Source organism: Hemicordylus capensis, chromosome 3 (assembly GCF_027244095.1).
Source record: "Hemicordylus capensis ecotype Gifberg chromosome 3, rHemCap1.1.pri, whole genome shotgun sequence".
Classification (NCBI taxonomy): Eukaryota; Metazoa; Chordata; class Lepidosauria; order Squamata; family Cordylidae; genus Hemicordylus; species Hemicordylus capensis.
Window position 1 is genome coordinate 197,063,756 of NC_069659.1, and position 14,471 is coordinate 197,078,226.

A 14,471-nucleotide genomic window follows, 5' to 3' on the forward strand; every position below is an offset into this window, starting at 1 on the left:
GAATATCGTGCAAAAGTCCATTAATTTCAGTAATGCAAATTAAAAGGTGAAACTGATATGAGACAGACGCATTACATGCAAAGCGAGATAAGTCAAGCCTTAATTTGTTATAATTGTGATGATCATGGCGTACAGCTCATGAAAACCCCAAATCCACAATCTCAGAAAATTAGAATATTACATGGAACCAAGAAGACAAGGATTGAAGAATAGAACAATATCGGACCTCTGAAAAGTATACAGTGTACTGTGCTTGATTGGCCAGCAAACTCGCCTGACCTGACCCCATAGAGAATCTATGGGGCATTGCCAAGAGAAGGATGAGAGACATGAGACCAAACAATGCAGAATTGCTGAAGGCCGCTAATGATGCATCCTGGTCTTCCATAATACCTCATCAGTACCACAGGCTGATAGCATCCATGCCACGCCACATTGAGGCAGGAATTGCTGCAAAAGGGACCCAAACCAAGTACTGAATACATATGCATGCTTATACTTTTCAGAGGTCCGATATTGTTCTATTCTTCAATCCTTGTCTTCTTGGTTCCATTTAATATTCTAATTTTCTGAGATTGTGGATTTGGGGTTTTCATGAGCTGTACGCCATGATCATCACAATTATAACAAATTAAGGCTTGACTTATCTCGCTTTGCATGTAATGCGTCTGTCTCATATATCAGTTTCACCTTTTAATTTGCATTACTGAAATTAATGGACTTTTGCACGATATTCTAATTTTCCGAGTTTCACCTGTATGAATCAACTGTGGCTATGGTGTGATGAGGAAATGGGAGAGAAAAGCAGAGTTTGAAGGAGGACAACAGAGATCTAGGTCAGGGTGGGCATCCCCAGAGATTAGCAGGAGGAAGTGGAAGGGGATAAGGAAAACAAAACACATGAGAAGGAGACAGTGGTTTATAAGGACAGCAACATAAAATAAGAAGTAAAAGGAACAGTGGCAACTTAGAATGGGTGGTGGCAACAAATGTTGAGGAAGATAAACTACAATTAAGGTTATAGATAGAATACTGCTGTATGCCGGGATAAGACTGATTTACAAAAACACAAAAGCATATTAGAAAACAATATCAGGCTCCATTTCTTTTCCTGTAAACACACCTCAAAATTCTGCAAACCCCTGTTTTAAGATACTAGGTGTCACAAGTTCCTGGCACAGCCAGAGACTCATTATGAATCAATATGCTCAAGGAATTCATATGCAAAATCGTGTCTGTGTGGTTAATTAAGAGGACAGTGACCAGTTCCTTACCCTTGATGTCAGAGCATAAAAACCAAGGCAGAAGAGAAGATGAGACAGCTGGTGAGTATACCCAGCCACCAACTAGGCTTTTGGGGGGTTTGTTTTCCATTCTCCTCCTGAAAAGGGAAAAGAGGGAGAGGAGTGTGTGCATGATTCCATCCTGGAAGTTCTGATTACAAACTTTCTCTTTATTTTGCTTTTAAAAATGTGGTATTAGGGCTCACAGCATGGAAGTTAAAGGCAGGTGGCAGAAATGCTTCTTGTTCTCTTCTGCTTGCCATAAAGGATTGGTGACCTTGAAAAGTGCATGGCTTGAGGTGACCCTGAATCCTTTCACAATGGAAGGCATCTTCTTAACAAATGTTTAGTAAGTATGGTGTGAGGTAACCCATGGTCAGTGAAATATTTTAACCTATCAGCAGAGGCTTCTATTGAAACGGGAATTCAGGAATTAAGTCTTGGGTGAGTAGACTGCTGTGGGGGGGAAACCACTTTGATGTGCATTGTATTAATATCCTATGTGCTTTTGCAGTTTTTCCAGATCTGTTCCTCAGATCTACTTGTAATTATCCATTGGAAAAAAGGGGAAGGGCACGAATATCATCCTCATCAAGCTTTCATAAATGGACAGGCCAAATCTGAAATGGAGGCGTTGAGGAAGAGTGTTAAGGAGAAGCATGAATGGCGTCCGGAGGAATAATTGCTACCAGGTTGCAACTTGAGAAGAACATGTGGGTGAAGACAAAGCAAGTTTTCCAGATGCAACAGACCAATGGCTCAGGAAGGACCTGAAAATCTGTGCAGGCATTTCTATCACAGCCTTATAGAGAAGACAGGACAAGTGACTGTGCCCAGGAATGTGTGCCCCTAGAAGAGAAGTGCCCCATGCCATGGAATGGACAACATGCGTCATGCACCTAGCTGACCTCAGTCTCTTGCTCTCCTTTGAAAAGAGGAAGTACTCCTCCTCCCCACCTGAATGCAGTCTGTAATTGGGGATCTCTCCTGCCCTATGTTTACCATTAGGGAAATCTGTTTTGTTGTTCTGTTATTAATAAAAGTTGTTTTACTTTCCGTGGTGGGTCACTCAGCTTGTTTATATTCGCAATGGCAAATAAAAAGAAAAAAGGAAAGCAATCTTTGTGTGCAAAGATTATAATCTGCTTTATTAAAAAAAAAAAACCCAAACCCCTCTATTGTAATGCACATCTTGTGCACAATCTTACCCATGTTGAATGGCAACACAGAATAGACATGTCATGGAGTCAGATTCCCCAATTCTGATGGCCACTCTTGTGGCCACTAGAATGTGGGCTTCTGCATCACACGCTTTTGGTCTAGTTCAGGGAGCAGGACTCCCACAATTTTAAGAAAGATCTTCATTCTGAAAATGTCCACCCTCTGGTCAGAATCCCAAGTACCACAATTTCCCCTCCCCACTTGGTGGCAGCAGCATTTAGGCCAAAACTAGAAGATCTCTGAGGTGATCCATGCCCCCTCACAACTGGGGGCGGGGTATCTTCTGCAGTAGCCCTGCAAAGGAATATTTAGCTCAGATAGGCACACTCTGGCATTCAGAGGCACGCAGGAAGAGTCAGCTAAAACAGGCGGGAGAACTCCCTTCCCTCTCCATTCCTGAAGCGGCCGCTGTGCTTGTTGCATTGTGAAGGTTCTGCTCCTGTGTTTCTCTCTTGATTTTGTGGAAAATGTTATTTGGATTGAATTCAGCTTGACTTAGACTGTTTCACAGCTATTCTCCTCGGGCTATACTATTGAATCTGACTCTGTATATACAGGTATAAGACACACCCGCTTGATTCCTACCTTAGAGAAAGGAGTTATTACTCTACTTTGGGCCTGCTCAACTTTGGGACTCCAGCTCCCAAAATCTCCAATCTCACAGTGGCCAATAGCCAGGGATTATTGGAGTTGTAGGCCAACATCTGCAGGCCTACTGAAGTTGTAGGCCTACTGGGATTTGTAGGCCAGCTTTTGCCAGCTCTTGCACCCAAAGGGTGCAACAGAGCCTATTCCACCTGAGGCTGTGCAGGGTGGTTTCTACTCTAGGTACCTTTAGGTTCCAAAGCATGATGGGGAGCTTTGCCCTGTTATGGACTTGAGTAAGCTTAATGAATATTAACATGTGAGCAAGTTCTGGATGATCTCTTTGCACACCATCCTTCTTCACCTATCGGAGGAAGAATGGTTTGTGATGTTAGACAAGGATGCTTATTTCCATATAGCCATCTAGCCATGTCACAGCCAGTTTCTTCATTTTTGTTTGGGCATTAATACATGGTCCTACCCTTTGGTCTGTCAACAGCACCTCATGTTTTTACTAAATGTATGACTTATTGCCCATCTTGCATCCCAGCATTTTTCTGTTTTATCCTCCTGTATTTTTCAGACAGTAGGATTTCCATTTATTCCTACTTAGATGACTGGCTTATAACTGGCAAATGCCAATTATAACTCCCTTCACTCTGATGTTCAATATACTGTCTCTTCTCACAGATCTGGGACAACATCTTCTTTCGTATATTGGTGCTGTCCTGGATGCAGACTCCAAACCCGCCTATCTTCCAGGCAACAGACTTCTATTGCTAACCTGATCTCTGCCTTTCAGGCCACTCCAAAGCAGAGGGCTCACTCCATCCAATGCCTCCTAGGCTTGATGGCCTCCTGCACAACCACAGTTGCACACACTCATCTGAAGATGTGCGGATTACAGCTTTGGTTCCTTTCTATGTTTCACCTGAACCTAGACAAACAAACCAAATAGCTGACTATCCCATCTCATGTCATGCACTCCCTTCTATGGTGGGTTATGCCTCTATCACTATTTCAAGGCACTCCCTTCTGCCTCCACTCCCCATCAGTTATGCTGACAACAGATGCTTCCCTTCAGGGTTGAGGAGTCCACTTGCAATCTTTGTTCTCAGGGCCATTGGAACATCCATCAGCAGGAGTGCCGTAAACCTGTCCCACTAATCTGGAGGTATAAATATCAGCCTCCGGAGAGTGAAACGGACAGGGCAGAAGTCAAAAAACAAAGCCAGACAGTAAGCAGTTTCTTCAAACCAGAGCCAGTCCGGGTCGTAATATCACTTGTCAGTTGAAAAGAGTCCAAATCGTAATCGACAAACAGAGTCCCAGCTGTCCAAGGTCAACACATAGGCACGCACAGAGTCCAAATGGTTCAAGGCCAAAACACAGGCACAGCAAACAGGAACACAGCCAAGTATCTCAGTGAAGAACAACGTTGATACCAGCACAGTGGCTGTGGCAAAGCCAGCTAATATAGGCTGAAACCATGTGCTGTTAATCATGGATCCCTGAATCAACAGCCTTGCTTGTTAGTCTAGCCGTTCTGCACATGCGGTCCTTTATCTCCTGCTGTCTCTTTGAGTGACGCCTCTCCACTGCTGAGACCAGCTATCCTTCTTCCATAGGAGCTGCCATGACAGGCTTTAACTCTTCTCCAGCCTCCCGTGGGCTGGTCCCACTCTCCTCTGCAAGTTCTGGACCTTGCACTCCCACCTCTGCTGCCATCCCGTCCATCTCTTCCTCCTCCTCCTCGGAGTCCGTCCACGTGCTTATGACAAGGAGCTCCATATCAACTTCCTTGAGCTTCTGGCAATCTTTCTAGTTCTGAAAGCATTTCTACCAATCCTGTGGGGGCGTGTAGTTCAAATTCATCTGGACAACACAACCGTGATTGTCTATATTAACCACCAGGGCAGCACAGTTTTGAGATCTCTGAGCAACTTGGCTCTTCAACTGTGGGAGAATGGCAGCCCTGGTTTTCAACCCTACTCAGGCTATCCATGGGCCAACATTGTCGTCTCCCACTCAGACGGGATCTATTCTCCCAGGAATCCAGGCTGGTTCTCCACCATGCCCTAGGAACCCTCAGCCTGACAGTTTGGAGGCTAAACTCTGGTCTAGATCCTCCTTAACAAGTGAAAGACAACCACCAGGAGAAATTAGATGTGTAAGTGGAAGCGCTTCACATCCTATGTTACCACACACCGGTTCAACCCATTCTTTGTCTCCATCTGGCAAATCCTCCTATATCTGACCTCCCTTAAGAGAGTGGGATTCTCCAACACCTCGCTCAAGGTTCATGTAGCAGCTATCTCAGCTTGCCATCTGGGGTGGGATGGCCACTCCATCCACCCAGATTTCTAAGCATTTTCTCAAGGGCATCAAAAACCTGTACCCAGCTGTGAAGGAACCTGTTGAACCATGGAGCTTGTCTCTCTCTCACTTAATCACCTTTTGAGCCCTTGCTCTCCTCCTCTCTGAGGCACCTTTCCCTCAAGACTGCCTTCCTAGTAGCCATTACATTTAACAGGCAGGTCAGTGAACTATCTGCTTTAAGGGCTGACTCACCATATACAAAATATACAAGGTGGTGCTTCACCCCGAACCCGCCTTCTGTCCCAAGGTGATAACTGACTTCCACCTCAACCAAGACATCTTCTTGCCTACTTTCTTCGTAAACCCATCCACTTCTCTGGAATGGTCAGTGTACTCCCTGGACATACGTCAATGCCTCCTTTACTATCTGGACCACACAAAGTCCTTCCGCCAGTCTAACAAGCTGCTCATTTCCTACTCTGACTCCAACAAGGGATGTGTAGTCTCCCAACAGAGACTCTCCAACTGGCTCATTGAACTCCTCTTTTCTTGCTATAGACTGCAAGGAGTCCAGGCTCCGGTCAGAGTCTGAACTCATTCTACCAGGGTCATGGCTCCTTTCGCTGCCCATGTGTCCAGGATTAGTATGGCTGACATCTCCAAAACTTCCACCTGGTCTTTGGACTTGCCCTTTGTAAGGCTTTATGCTGTGGACCTCTGCTTAGCTGTGGAGGCCAACATTTGTCGAGTGGTACTCAAAAAAGTTCTTTAATCACACTAGCATCCACCTCTGTCTCCAGAGTTTGTCACTCACCCAGTTGTGAGGGAATATGGACCACCTCAGAGATAAATAGGTCGCTTCCTGTAACAGGTGATATCTCTGGTGACCCATGTTTACCCACAATACCCGCCCGACCTACTCCACTGTTAGTGTGTATTCACAGTGGTTTTTTTGCTCTTACTTGTCTTACCTGAACTCTGCTGGTCTTCACATCATGGCAGGAACTGAGAGGGAGGGGCTCTCTTGGGAAGGGCTCTCTCCCACTTATTTTAACATTTGCTTCCCACACACATCAGAATGCCGGAGAGCTAGATATTCCTCCATGGGACTACTGCACAGACTCAGAAGACCTCCCAGTTGTGAGTGAACATGGATCACAAGAAGGATCACCTGTTACAGGCAAGCAACCTGTTTTTATAGGAAATATAGGGTGGTGTTGAGAACAGCAACCCAATGTCTCCCAACAAAACCTGTAATGTGATATTGTTTCCCATTAGGTAGACTTTCCCGTCTTGCTCTGAATTTCCCTTGAAGTGGCAGCCAATTAAGTAAAGTTGGGAGACATGCAATATTGATGAGGTTACATCACATACTTTTTGCATTACTGTAAATGTTACTGCAGAGGGGGAAGGAAGAGGAGACACGGGATTTCTTTTTTTTTAGTGGCAGCTGCATGCCTCCGGTAACATCTCATCATAGCAGCCCAAGACTTCCACATGCCTTTTGAGAAGGGATGGTAGAGGAAAGTGTGAAAGATATGGGAAAAGACAAATTTCCCCTCCAGTACTGCTCTGGGTGGCTCACGACATTAATGAAATAGATACAATGTAAAAAACAATTAATAATAAGGTCAAACAAATTAAAAGACTAGGCTAAAACCACTTGTGATGTGCACAGAACTGGCTGGCCCGGTTCGGTTCAAGTCCAGACTGGACTCGAACCTGACTGGGCCAGTTCGGTTTGGCCCCCTGTCAAACCCCACTCCCCTGTTCAGTTCGGTGGGGGGTGGGGGGTGGTTCGTGAACGTGTTATAGTGTAAAAAAATTTTTTTTAACCTTATTCTTCTCTGAGGAGTTGCTGGAGGCGGGGGGGGCTGTCCGTGGAGGTTCCCCCTCCCCCTGCCGGCTTTACTTATGCTCTTTTTTGACCACTTTTCAGCCTTCTCATGGCAGCCATTTTGGAGGCCACGTTCCTGCGTGATTGGCCTCTGCGTGGCCTGGGCCATGCAGAAGCTAATCGTGCAGGCACGCGGCCTCTAAAATGGCTGCCAGGCCACTGGGACAAGGCCGAAGAGCGGCCGAAAAGTGAACTTATGCCAGAGGGGAGCATAAGTAAAGCCGCCGGGGGGGACCTCCACGGGACCCCCTCCGCCACCTCCAGCAACTCCCCAGAAGGGAGTAAGGTGTAAAAAAAATTTTTATTATTATTATTTTACACTGTAAAGTGTTCACAATTCCCCCGAACTTTCGGGGGGGGGGTCGGTCCGGGGTCAGACCGAACAAGGGGTGGTTCAGTTCAACCTCGGACCATTGAACTGAACTGGTTCGACGTCGAACCAGTTTGCACAACCCTAAAAACCACATTTAAAATTACATTTTAAAAAGCTCCAAATTAAAAGTTATTAATAAAAAGCTAAAAACTGAGAACTATAAGAACTAAGGAACCTACACGATATAAGCAGCAGATGAAACATTAAAAGGCCTCTTTTTTAAAATGTGTTTTTAATTTTAAAAAAAAATTGGTGGGAGGGAGAGAGCATGGCGAAGCTCTGAAAATAGCTGAACCTGTAGAATGGAAGTTATCTTTTAGTTTTGGAAGTTTGATAGCAGTGCATGAGAGGGCCTTTTCTGTGGTGGGATCCAGCTTGTGGGATTCCCTGTCATATGAGATTAAATCAGCTCCTTTTTCTCTGCATGCCACCTACATTTAAATACTTTTTTCTGCTTTGGCAAGTATTTTAATTTTGATGTACTTACTGTGCTCTTCATGTTTTATTGGTTGTTGGATTATGCTGCTTTGTTTGTTTAGATTTTGTTATCTTAATTGTTTTGTTTTTAATTGATGGTTAGCTGTTTTGAATGCCTCTCTTTCAAGAGGGGGGAAACTGGAATACAAATGCTTATACTGTATAATGTAAATACCAAAGATAACTTGTCTTTAAGACCTTGGATTTCAGCAAGATATTTTATCCCATCCTATGTGGCAACCTCATACAGGAAGCTCAAGAAGTGTGGCTTAAGTGGAACATAAACTGAAGTATAATGTATATAATAGTCAAAGATCAACATTAGCTTAGAAAAACACTTGGCAAATAACTTTTATTTGCCAGCCATGCTTCTAAGCTAATGTTCACTTACTTTATGACTGTCCATTGCATGCAGCTTTTTATCCAGTTTAACCGGAGCTAATTTCTGACTTGGAACAGAAGGACCAGCAGTGTTTGCTGCATCCACTAACTCACTTCCAAGCAAGCCAAGACACAGTCAAAAGGCTCCTTTAAAGCATGCTTCCCCAGAGCAAACAATGGCTTGGAGAGAATTCTCCCTTATGAATTTCATCTGCTTACTGCCATTTGCCTGTCTGTCTGGAAAGTGGAGGTGCACACAGTGAAAATTCTAAATAAATCCCTATTGCTGCCCATACCAGGGCACTAATCTTCATTATTTTCAAGCAGGAGCTACTTTGGCCAAAAAAAAATGTGATAGCCATTCTCTACTGTGTGGACCTCCATGCTGTGCTGTGCTTTCCCCAGCACGAATGTGTGTGTGCGGGGAGGAGGGGGACTTGAAGAGAAACAAAGCCCTGTTGAGCCCCACAGCCACTTTGGAAGGTACACACAGAACACGGGGAAATGTTTTTCCTCGTGCTTCCCCCCATAGAGCTCTGTGGGGGAAGTGGTTGCATTGGGGCTATATACCTTGCGGGGGGGCTGGCATTGGGCAAAGTGCAGCACTGTATGGTGAGAGCATAAGAACAGCCCTACTGGATCAGGCCCAAGGCCAATCTAGTCCAGCATCCTGTTTCACACAGTGGCCCATCAGATGCTGCTGGAAGCCACAGGCAGGAGTTGAGGACACGCCCTCTCTCCCGCTGTTACTTGACTGGAAACTGGTACTCAGAGGCATCCTGCCTCTGAGACTGGAGGTGGCCTATAGCCCTCTGACTAGTAGCCATTGATAGACCTCTTCTCCATAAAGTTATCCAAACCCTTCTTAAAGCCATCCAGGTTGTTGGATGTCACTACATCTTGTGGCAGAGAATCCCACAAGTTGATTATGCATTGTGTGAAAAAGTACCTCTGTTTGTTGGTCCTGGATTTCCTGGCAATCAATTTCATGGGATGACCCCTGGTTCTAGAGTTATCTGAGAGGGAGAAGAATTTCTCTCTATCCACTTTCTCCACACCATGCATGATTTTATAGACCTCTATCAGGTCTCCCTGCAGTTGTTTTTTTTCTAAGCTAAAAAGCCCCAGGTGTTGTAGTCTTGCCTCATAAGAAAGGTGTTCTAGGCCCCTGATCATCTTGGTTGCCCTTTTCTGCACCTTTTTCCAGTTCTACAATGTCCTTTTTTAGATGTGGTGACCAGAATTGTACGCAGTACTCCAGGTGTGGTTGCACCATAGTTTTGCATAAGGGCATTATAATAGTAGCCATTTTCTTTTCAATCCCCTTCCTAATGATCCCTAGCATGGAATTGACCTTTTTCACAGCTGCCGCACATTGAGTGGACACTTTCAACAAGCTGTCTACCATGACCCCAAGATCTCTCTCCTGGTCTGTAACCGACAGCTCAGATCCCATCAATGTATACCTGAAGTTGAGGTTTTTCATCCCAATGTGCATCACTTTGTGTGTTGAGGTGGGTGGGGCTGTGCAGTGTATTTGACTCTGGATGAAGCTTCATATAGGCCCATTCAACAATTAGTCAGGGATTCATTAATTAATTAGTCAGTCACTGTGATGAAATGGGGGTGACTCTATGCTTTCCTGGAATCTACTCTCAGTAGAGAGATTGCTCTGATCCCAAATCTAGGAGCATGCTGCTCCTAGGTAGGCTGCCACCAGTTTAAGAATGACCTAAAGCCACTGACCAGGTTTAGACACGGCTTCAACAACCTAGAACTGTTCGGCTTGGAACTTACAGGCCCTGTACAGCCAGAGTCCACACAACCCAGCTCTAGAAAATAAGATATTTTGCTGAAAACAACGCTACCGTAGCAAATGAGTGACCTTACAAGGCACATGGGGAAGAGTTTTGCAAGTAACCCTCCAGAACCTGTTAAATCAGACTGAAGCCACTTCTAAGTATATGGACTTTATTAAGAAACAGGGTTGCACACAGAATAAGAAATTTGGGAAAATAGGGTGGAACTGGGAGTAAAGAAAGGAATACAGGGATTCAAAAGAAAATACGAAAAAGCATTTACTAACTGACTAGCCGATCAGTAGGCAGCTCCTTGGCTGAGAGAGCATTAATCTTTACAGTTATCTCCGTGGAACACCCATTTTTGCAGATGGAAAAGAGTGAACACTGGCCAGGCCTTTGCCCTCTAGCTTTAAAGCCATGAGGGTGGGGGTGAGGTGACTGTGAGTCTCACACCTGTTCCTGGTTCAAAGAATATGCTAATTTCCTCCCCTCTGGGTGGTGAGATGCAAAGTGGCCCTATCTCCTGTGTCAGATAAGATTAGGAAATTGGTGAACTCTCTGGGTCTGGGTTTGTCATAGTCACTTAGGGTTGATGGGAGCTTGCAGTGAAGAACACTGTACTGGGGAAAAGGAGTTGAAGAGCTCTTTGCCTCTTTCAGCTCAGAACAGAAGTGGTGGAGATAGCTAATATTGGAGGCGGGAAGAACTCCTTGGAGTCTGGATATGGGTTTGGTGAGGCCAGATAGAAAGTTCTTGCAGGGGATGGATAAGGCTTCCAGATGTCTCTTCCTCACTTAGATGTAGGGCTTTGGGCTGGGTCCATAGGACCCATGTTTTCACATTGCATCTGAAGGTGGCCATGGATATACATACATTAGTGGCAAGAACAAAGACAATATATGTACACATAAATCCCAACAATATCACCTGCTTAACTTATGTGTATGAGTGATACAGCTGTTTCTTATTCTCCTTATAGTTCTTGATTTCAGAATTAGATATGGGGGGAAACCCACATCAGTACAACTGTGTGATTTAATTGTAAAATTTACTAACCTTATTTATGGCTGTTTTGATCAATGATGGAGGCTAAAATGATTTTTTTTAAATAAAAAAATCTGACATTTATAAATGATATAAAAAGCTGTGCTGAGCAGCATCAGGTGGCCCTTCTCTACTTTCTTCGGGATATTAATACCATTCCCAAATTACTGATTTGGGATTAAAAGGAGACATAATGCCCTGAGATTTATGCAGCAGATAATGAAATTCTTTTTACATGCTTCCCTTACACTGATGAGTAATAACTTATTAGTTATTAGGGCATTATAGCACTTAAGCAGTTTACTGATTTTGGTGGGCCAGTCGGGACAAATACTGACATGGGAGGCCCTGCAGTATGACAGTGGCTCCATACAAGGGCATTGAGTGCTGCTCATGGATTGCCCAGGCTATGTGGAGAATCTCTATGCCAGCAACCACCAATAATTACAACATTGCTATAAAGACTCCCCATATGGCGGGGTTGAGCCACCTGGAGGGTGGAGGTGTTTTCAGTTGTTACAGCTTCCACATGAGGTCTTGCTGTGCAAAAGCATTTTTAGTGGTCTTCCACGTGGTGAGCAAATATGAGACTCTGCCTTTGTGATGAGAGATACTGTTAAAGAATACAAGGAACTTATGTGTGTCCATTTTTTGTTTCAGATGTTGAAATGCTTCAGCCAGATGCTAGCAATCCCTTGCAATCACGAACAACAAAGGACTACATGATGCGCAAATTTTTAGAAGGTGAGCACTCTGTGTGGAGAGAGAGAGAGGGCTTGCCTAGGACTGGTAAGAAGTACCATGACTGTGAAAGTAAAGCCCTAATTTCTGACTGACGTGACCAGTGTCTCTTCTGTCTTGGTGAGGAATAATCAGTTTCAATAATCAATAATCAGCTGTTCCTCCAAGGAGCCCAGAGTGGTGCACTACATACTTAAGTTTCTCCTCACAACAACCCTGTGAAGTAGGTTAGGCTGAGAGACAAGTGACTGGCCCAGAGTCACCCAGCTAGTATCATGGCTGAATGGGGATTTGAACTCGGGTCTCCCCGGCCCTAGTCCAGCACTCTAACCACTACACCACGCTGGCTCACTATTGACCATAGTATCCTTCTGGAATGTCTGAGGGGATTTGGGGTGAGAGGCATGCTTTGCAGTGGTTCTGCTCCTACCTCACCTTGTAATATGATATGAAACTAAGTAGGAATACCATGTCTTCATCTGCTCAGTCTGCCCCTGGATGAGGCCCCAGAATGTCCAGCATCCATCTCAACTCCATCGGCCTGTGCTTCAATCCCAGCTTTGGTATATAAGTCTCGGGGCTTGAAGTCTCCAGGATAGACAATGCCTCACAAATAATCAGATTTGCAAAATTTAAATATCACACTTTGCCAAAAAAGGCCATTCTCATGGGGAGCCAAAAAAGGAAGGAAGGAGATACTGATGGCTGCTGTCTCTCATTTACGTAGTCTGGAAACTTCAGTTAGTTCAGAATGCGGCAGCCAGATTGGTCTCTGGGGCAACCCGGAGAGACCATATAATGCCTGTTTTGAAACAGTTACACTGGCTGCCGATATGTTTCCGGGCAAAATACAAAGTGCTGGTTATTACCTTTAAAGCCCTGAATGGCTTGGGTCCGAGATATCTTAGAGAGCACCTTCTTTTACACGATCCCCACCGCACCTTAAGGTCATCTGGGGAGGTCCGTCTCCAGTTACCACTGGTTCATTTGGTGGCGACTCAGAGGCAGGCCTTCTCTGTAGCTGCTCCTGGGCTGTGGAATACACTCCCAGCAGAAATTCGTAATCTTAATTCTTTACTGACCTTCAAGAGAGCCCTTAAAACCTATCTGTTTGGCCTGGCCTTTCAGAGTTTTTAATTAGTTTTAATTGTTTTAAAGTTAACCTGGTTTCAGGGTTTTAATTGTTTTGATAGTTTAATTATTTTTTAAGATGTTTTTAAATTGGTGTTTATATTTGTATTTCTGTTTTAATTGTTTTTAATGATTTCTGTTTTTTAATTGTAAACTGCCCTGAGCCAGCTCGGAAGGGCGGTATAAAAATCAAATAAATAAATAATAAATTTAATCAGTGGTTGAATGTGACTAAGCTTGAAAATGATTTGGCACAGGCTACTTCACTCCTGTTTGCCAGTGATGGCATTGATAGCAGTAATTCTATCTGTCCCATTATTCGCACAGTCCATACAAGCTCTAGGTCACCAGACACCATATTGTTCTTCAGTTAACTCAGGAGGAAATCTTTTGAACCATAACACATGTTTAGTATCTTTTAAAACAGCTTTTTGTGTGTGGATGTAACATCAGCAAGATGCATTGGTCAGTTTTGTGCTCTACTCTCATACCATCCTTACCATCAGTTCAACCAGGACAAGGTTCTCTTTTGTCCAAACATATATTTCTACCAAAAATGGTCTCAAAAGCTACTTTATTATTTTATTTATTTATTTATTTATTTACTTTCCCCTCTTGTCAAATAAAATTGGGTGTGTGTGTAGTTTGGAATTAGGGTTGGAGCCCTCCTACTCCCTGCTTTGGCCCTAATCCAGCATCAGCACTAATTAAAGCCTTAACATAATGTGCAGTTTGGCCATAAGTGAGTGATAGTAGTTTGCCTAAGGCATGAGCTCATAGCTGAGCTAAGATTTGAACTAGGGCATGAATTTGAACATATGTCTGCTCTCATAACACTAGGACCAGGGGTCATTCCATGAAATTGATTGCCAGGAAATCTAGGACCAAAAAACGGAAGTACTTTTTCACACAACACATAATTAATTTGTGGAATTCTCTGCCACAAGATGTGGTGACAGCCAACAACCTGGATGACTTTAAGAGGGGTTTAGATAACTTCATGGAGGAGAGGTCTATCATTGGCTACTAGTCGGAGGGCTATAGGACACCTCCAGCCTCAAAGGCAGGATGCTTCTGAGTAGCAGTTGCAAGAGAGTAACAGCAGGAGGGAGGGCATGCCCTCAATTTCTGCCTGTGGCTTCCAGCAGCATCTGGTGGGCCACTGTGTGAAACAGGATGCTGGACCAGATGGGCCTTGGGCCTGATCCAGCAGGGCT

General features: G+C 44.3%; 1 protein-coding gene across 3 annotated transcripts in view; it reads left to right on the forward strand.

The window, feature by feature from the left end:
• The window catches only part of PIK3AP1 (phosphoinositide-3-kinase adaptor protein 1), a 91,633-nt gene that overhangs the window by 52,601 nt on the left and 24,561 nt on the right, over positions 1 to 14,471 (forward strand). For all 3 annotated transcript variants that reach the window (XM_053305757.1, XM_053305759.1, XM_053305758.1), the window contains one exon: positions 12,043 to 12,126. In XM_053305757.1, coding sequence (XP_053161732.1) covers positions 12,043 to 12,126 — 84 coding nt within the window. The remainder of the gene's footprint in view (positions 1 to 12,042; positions 12,127 to 14,471) is intronic.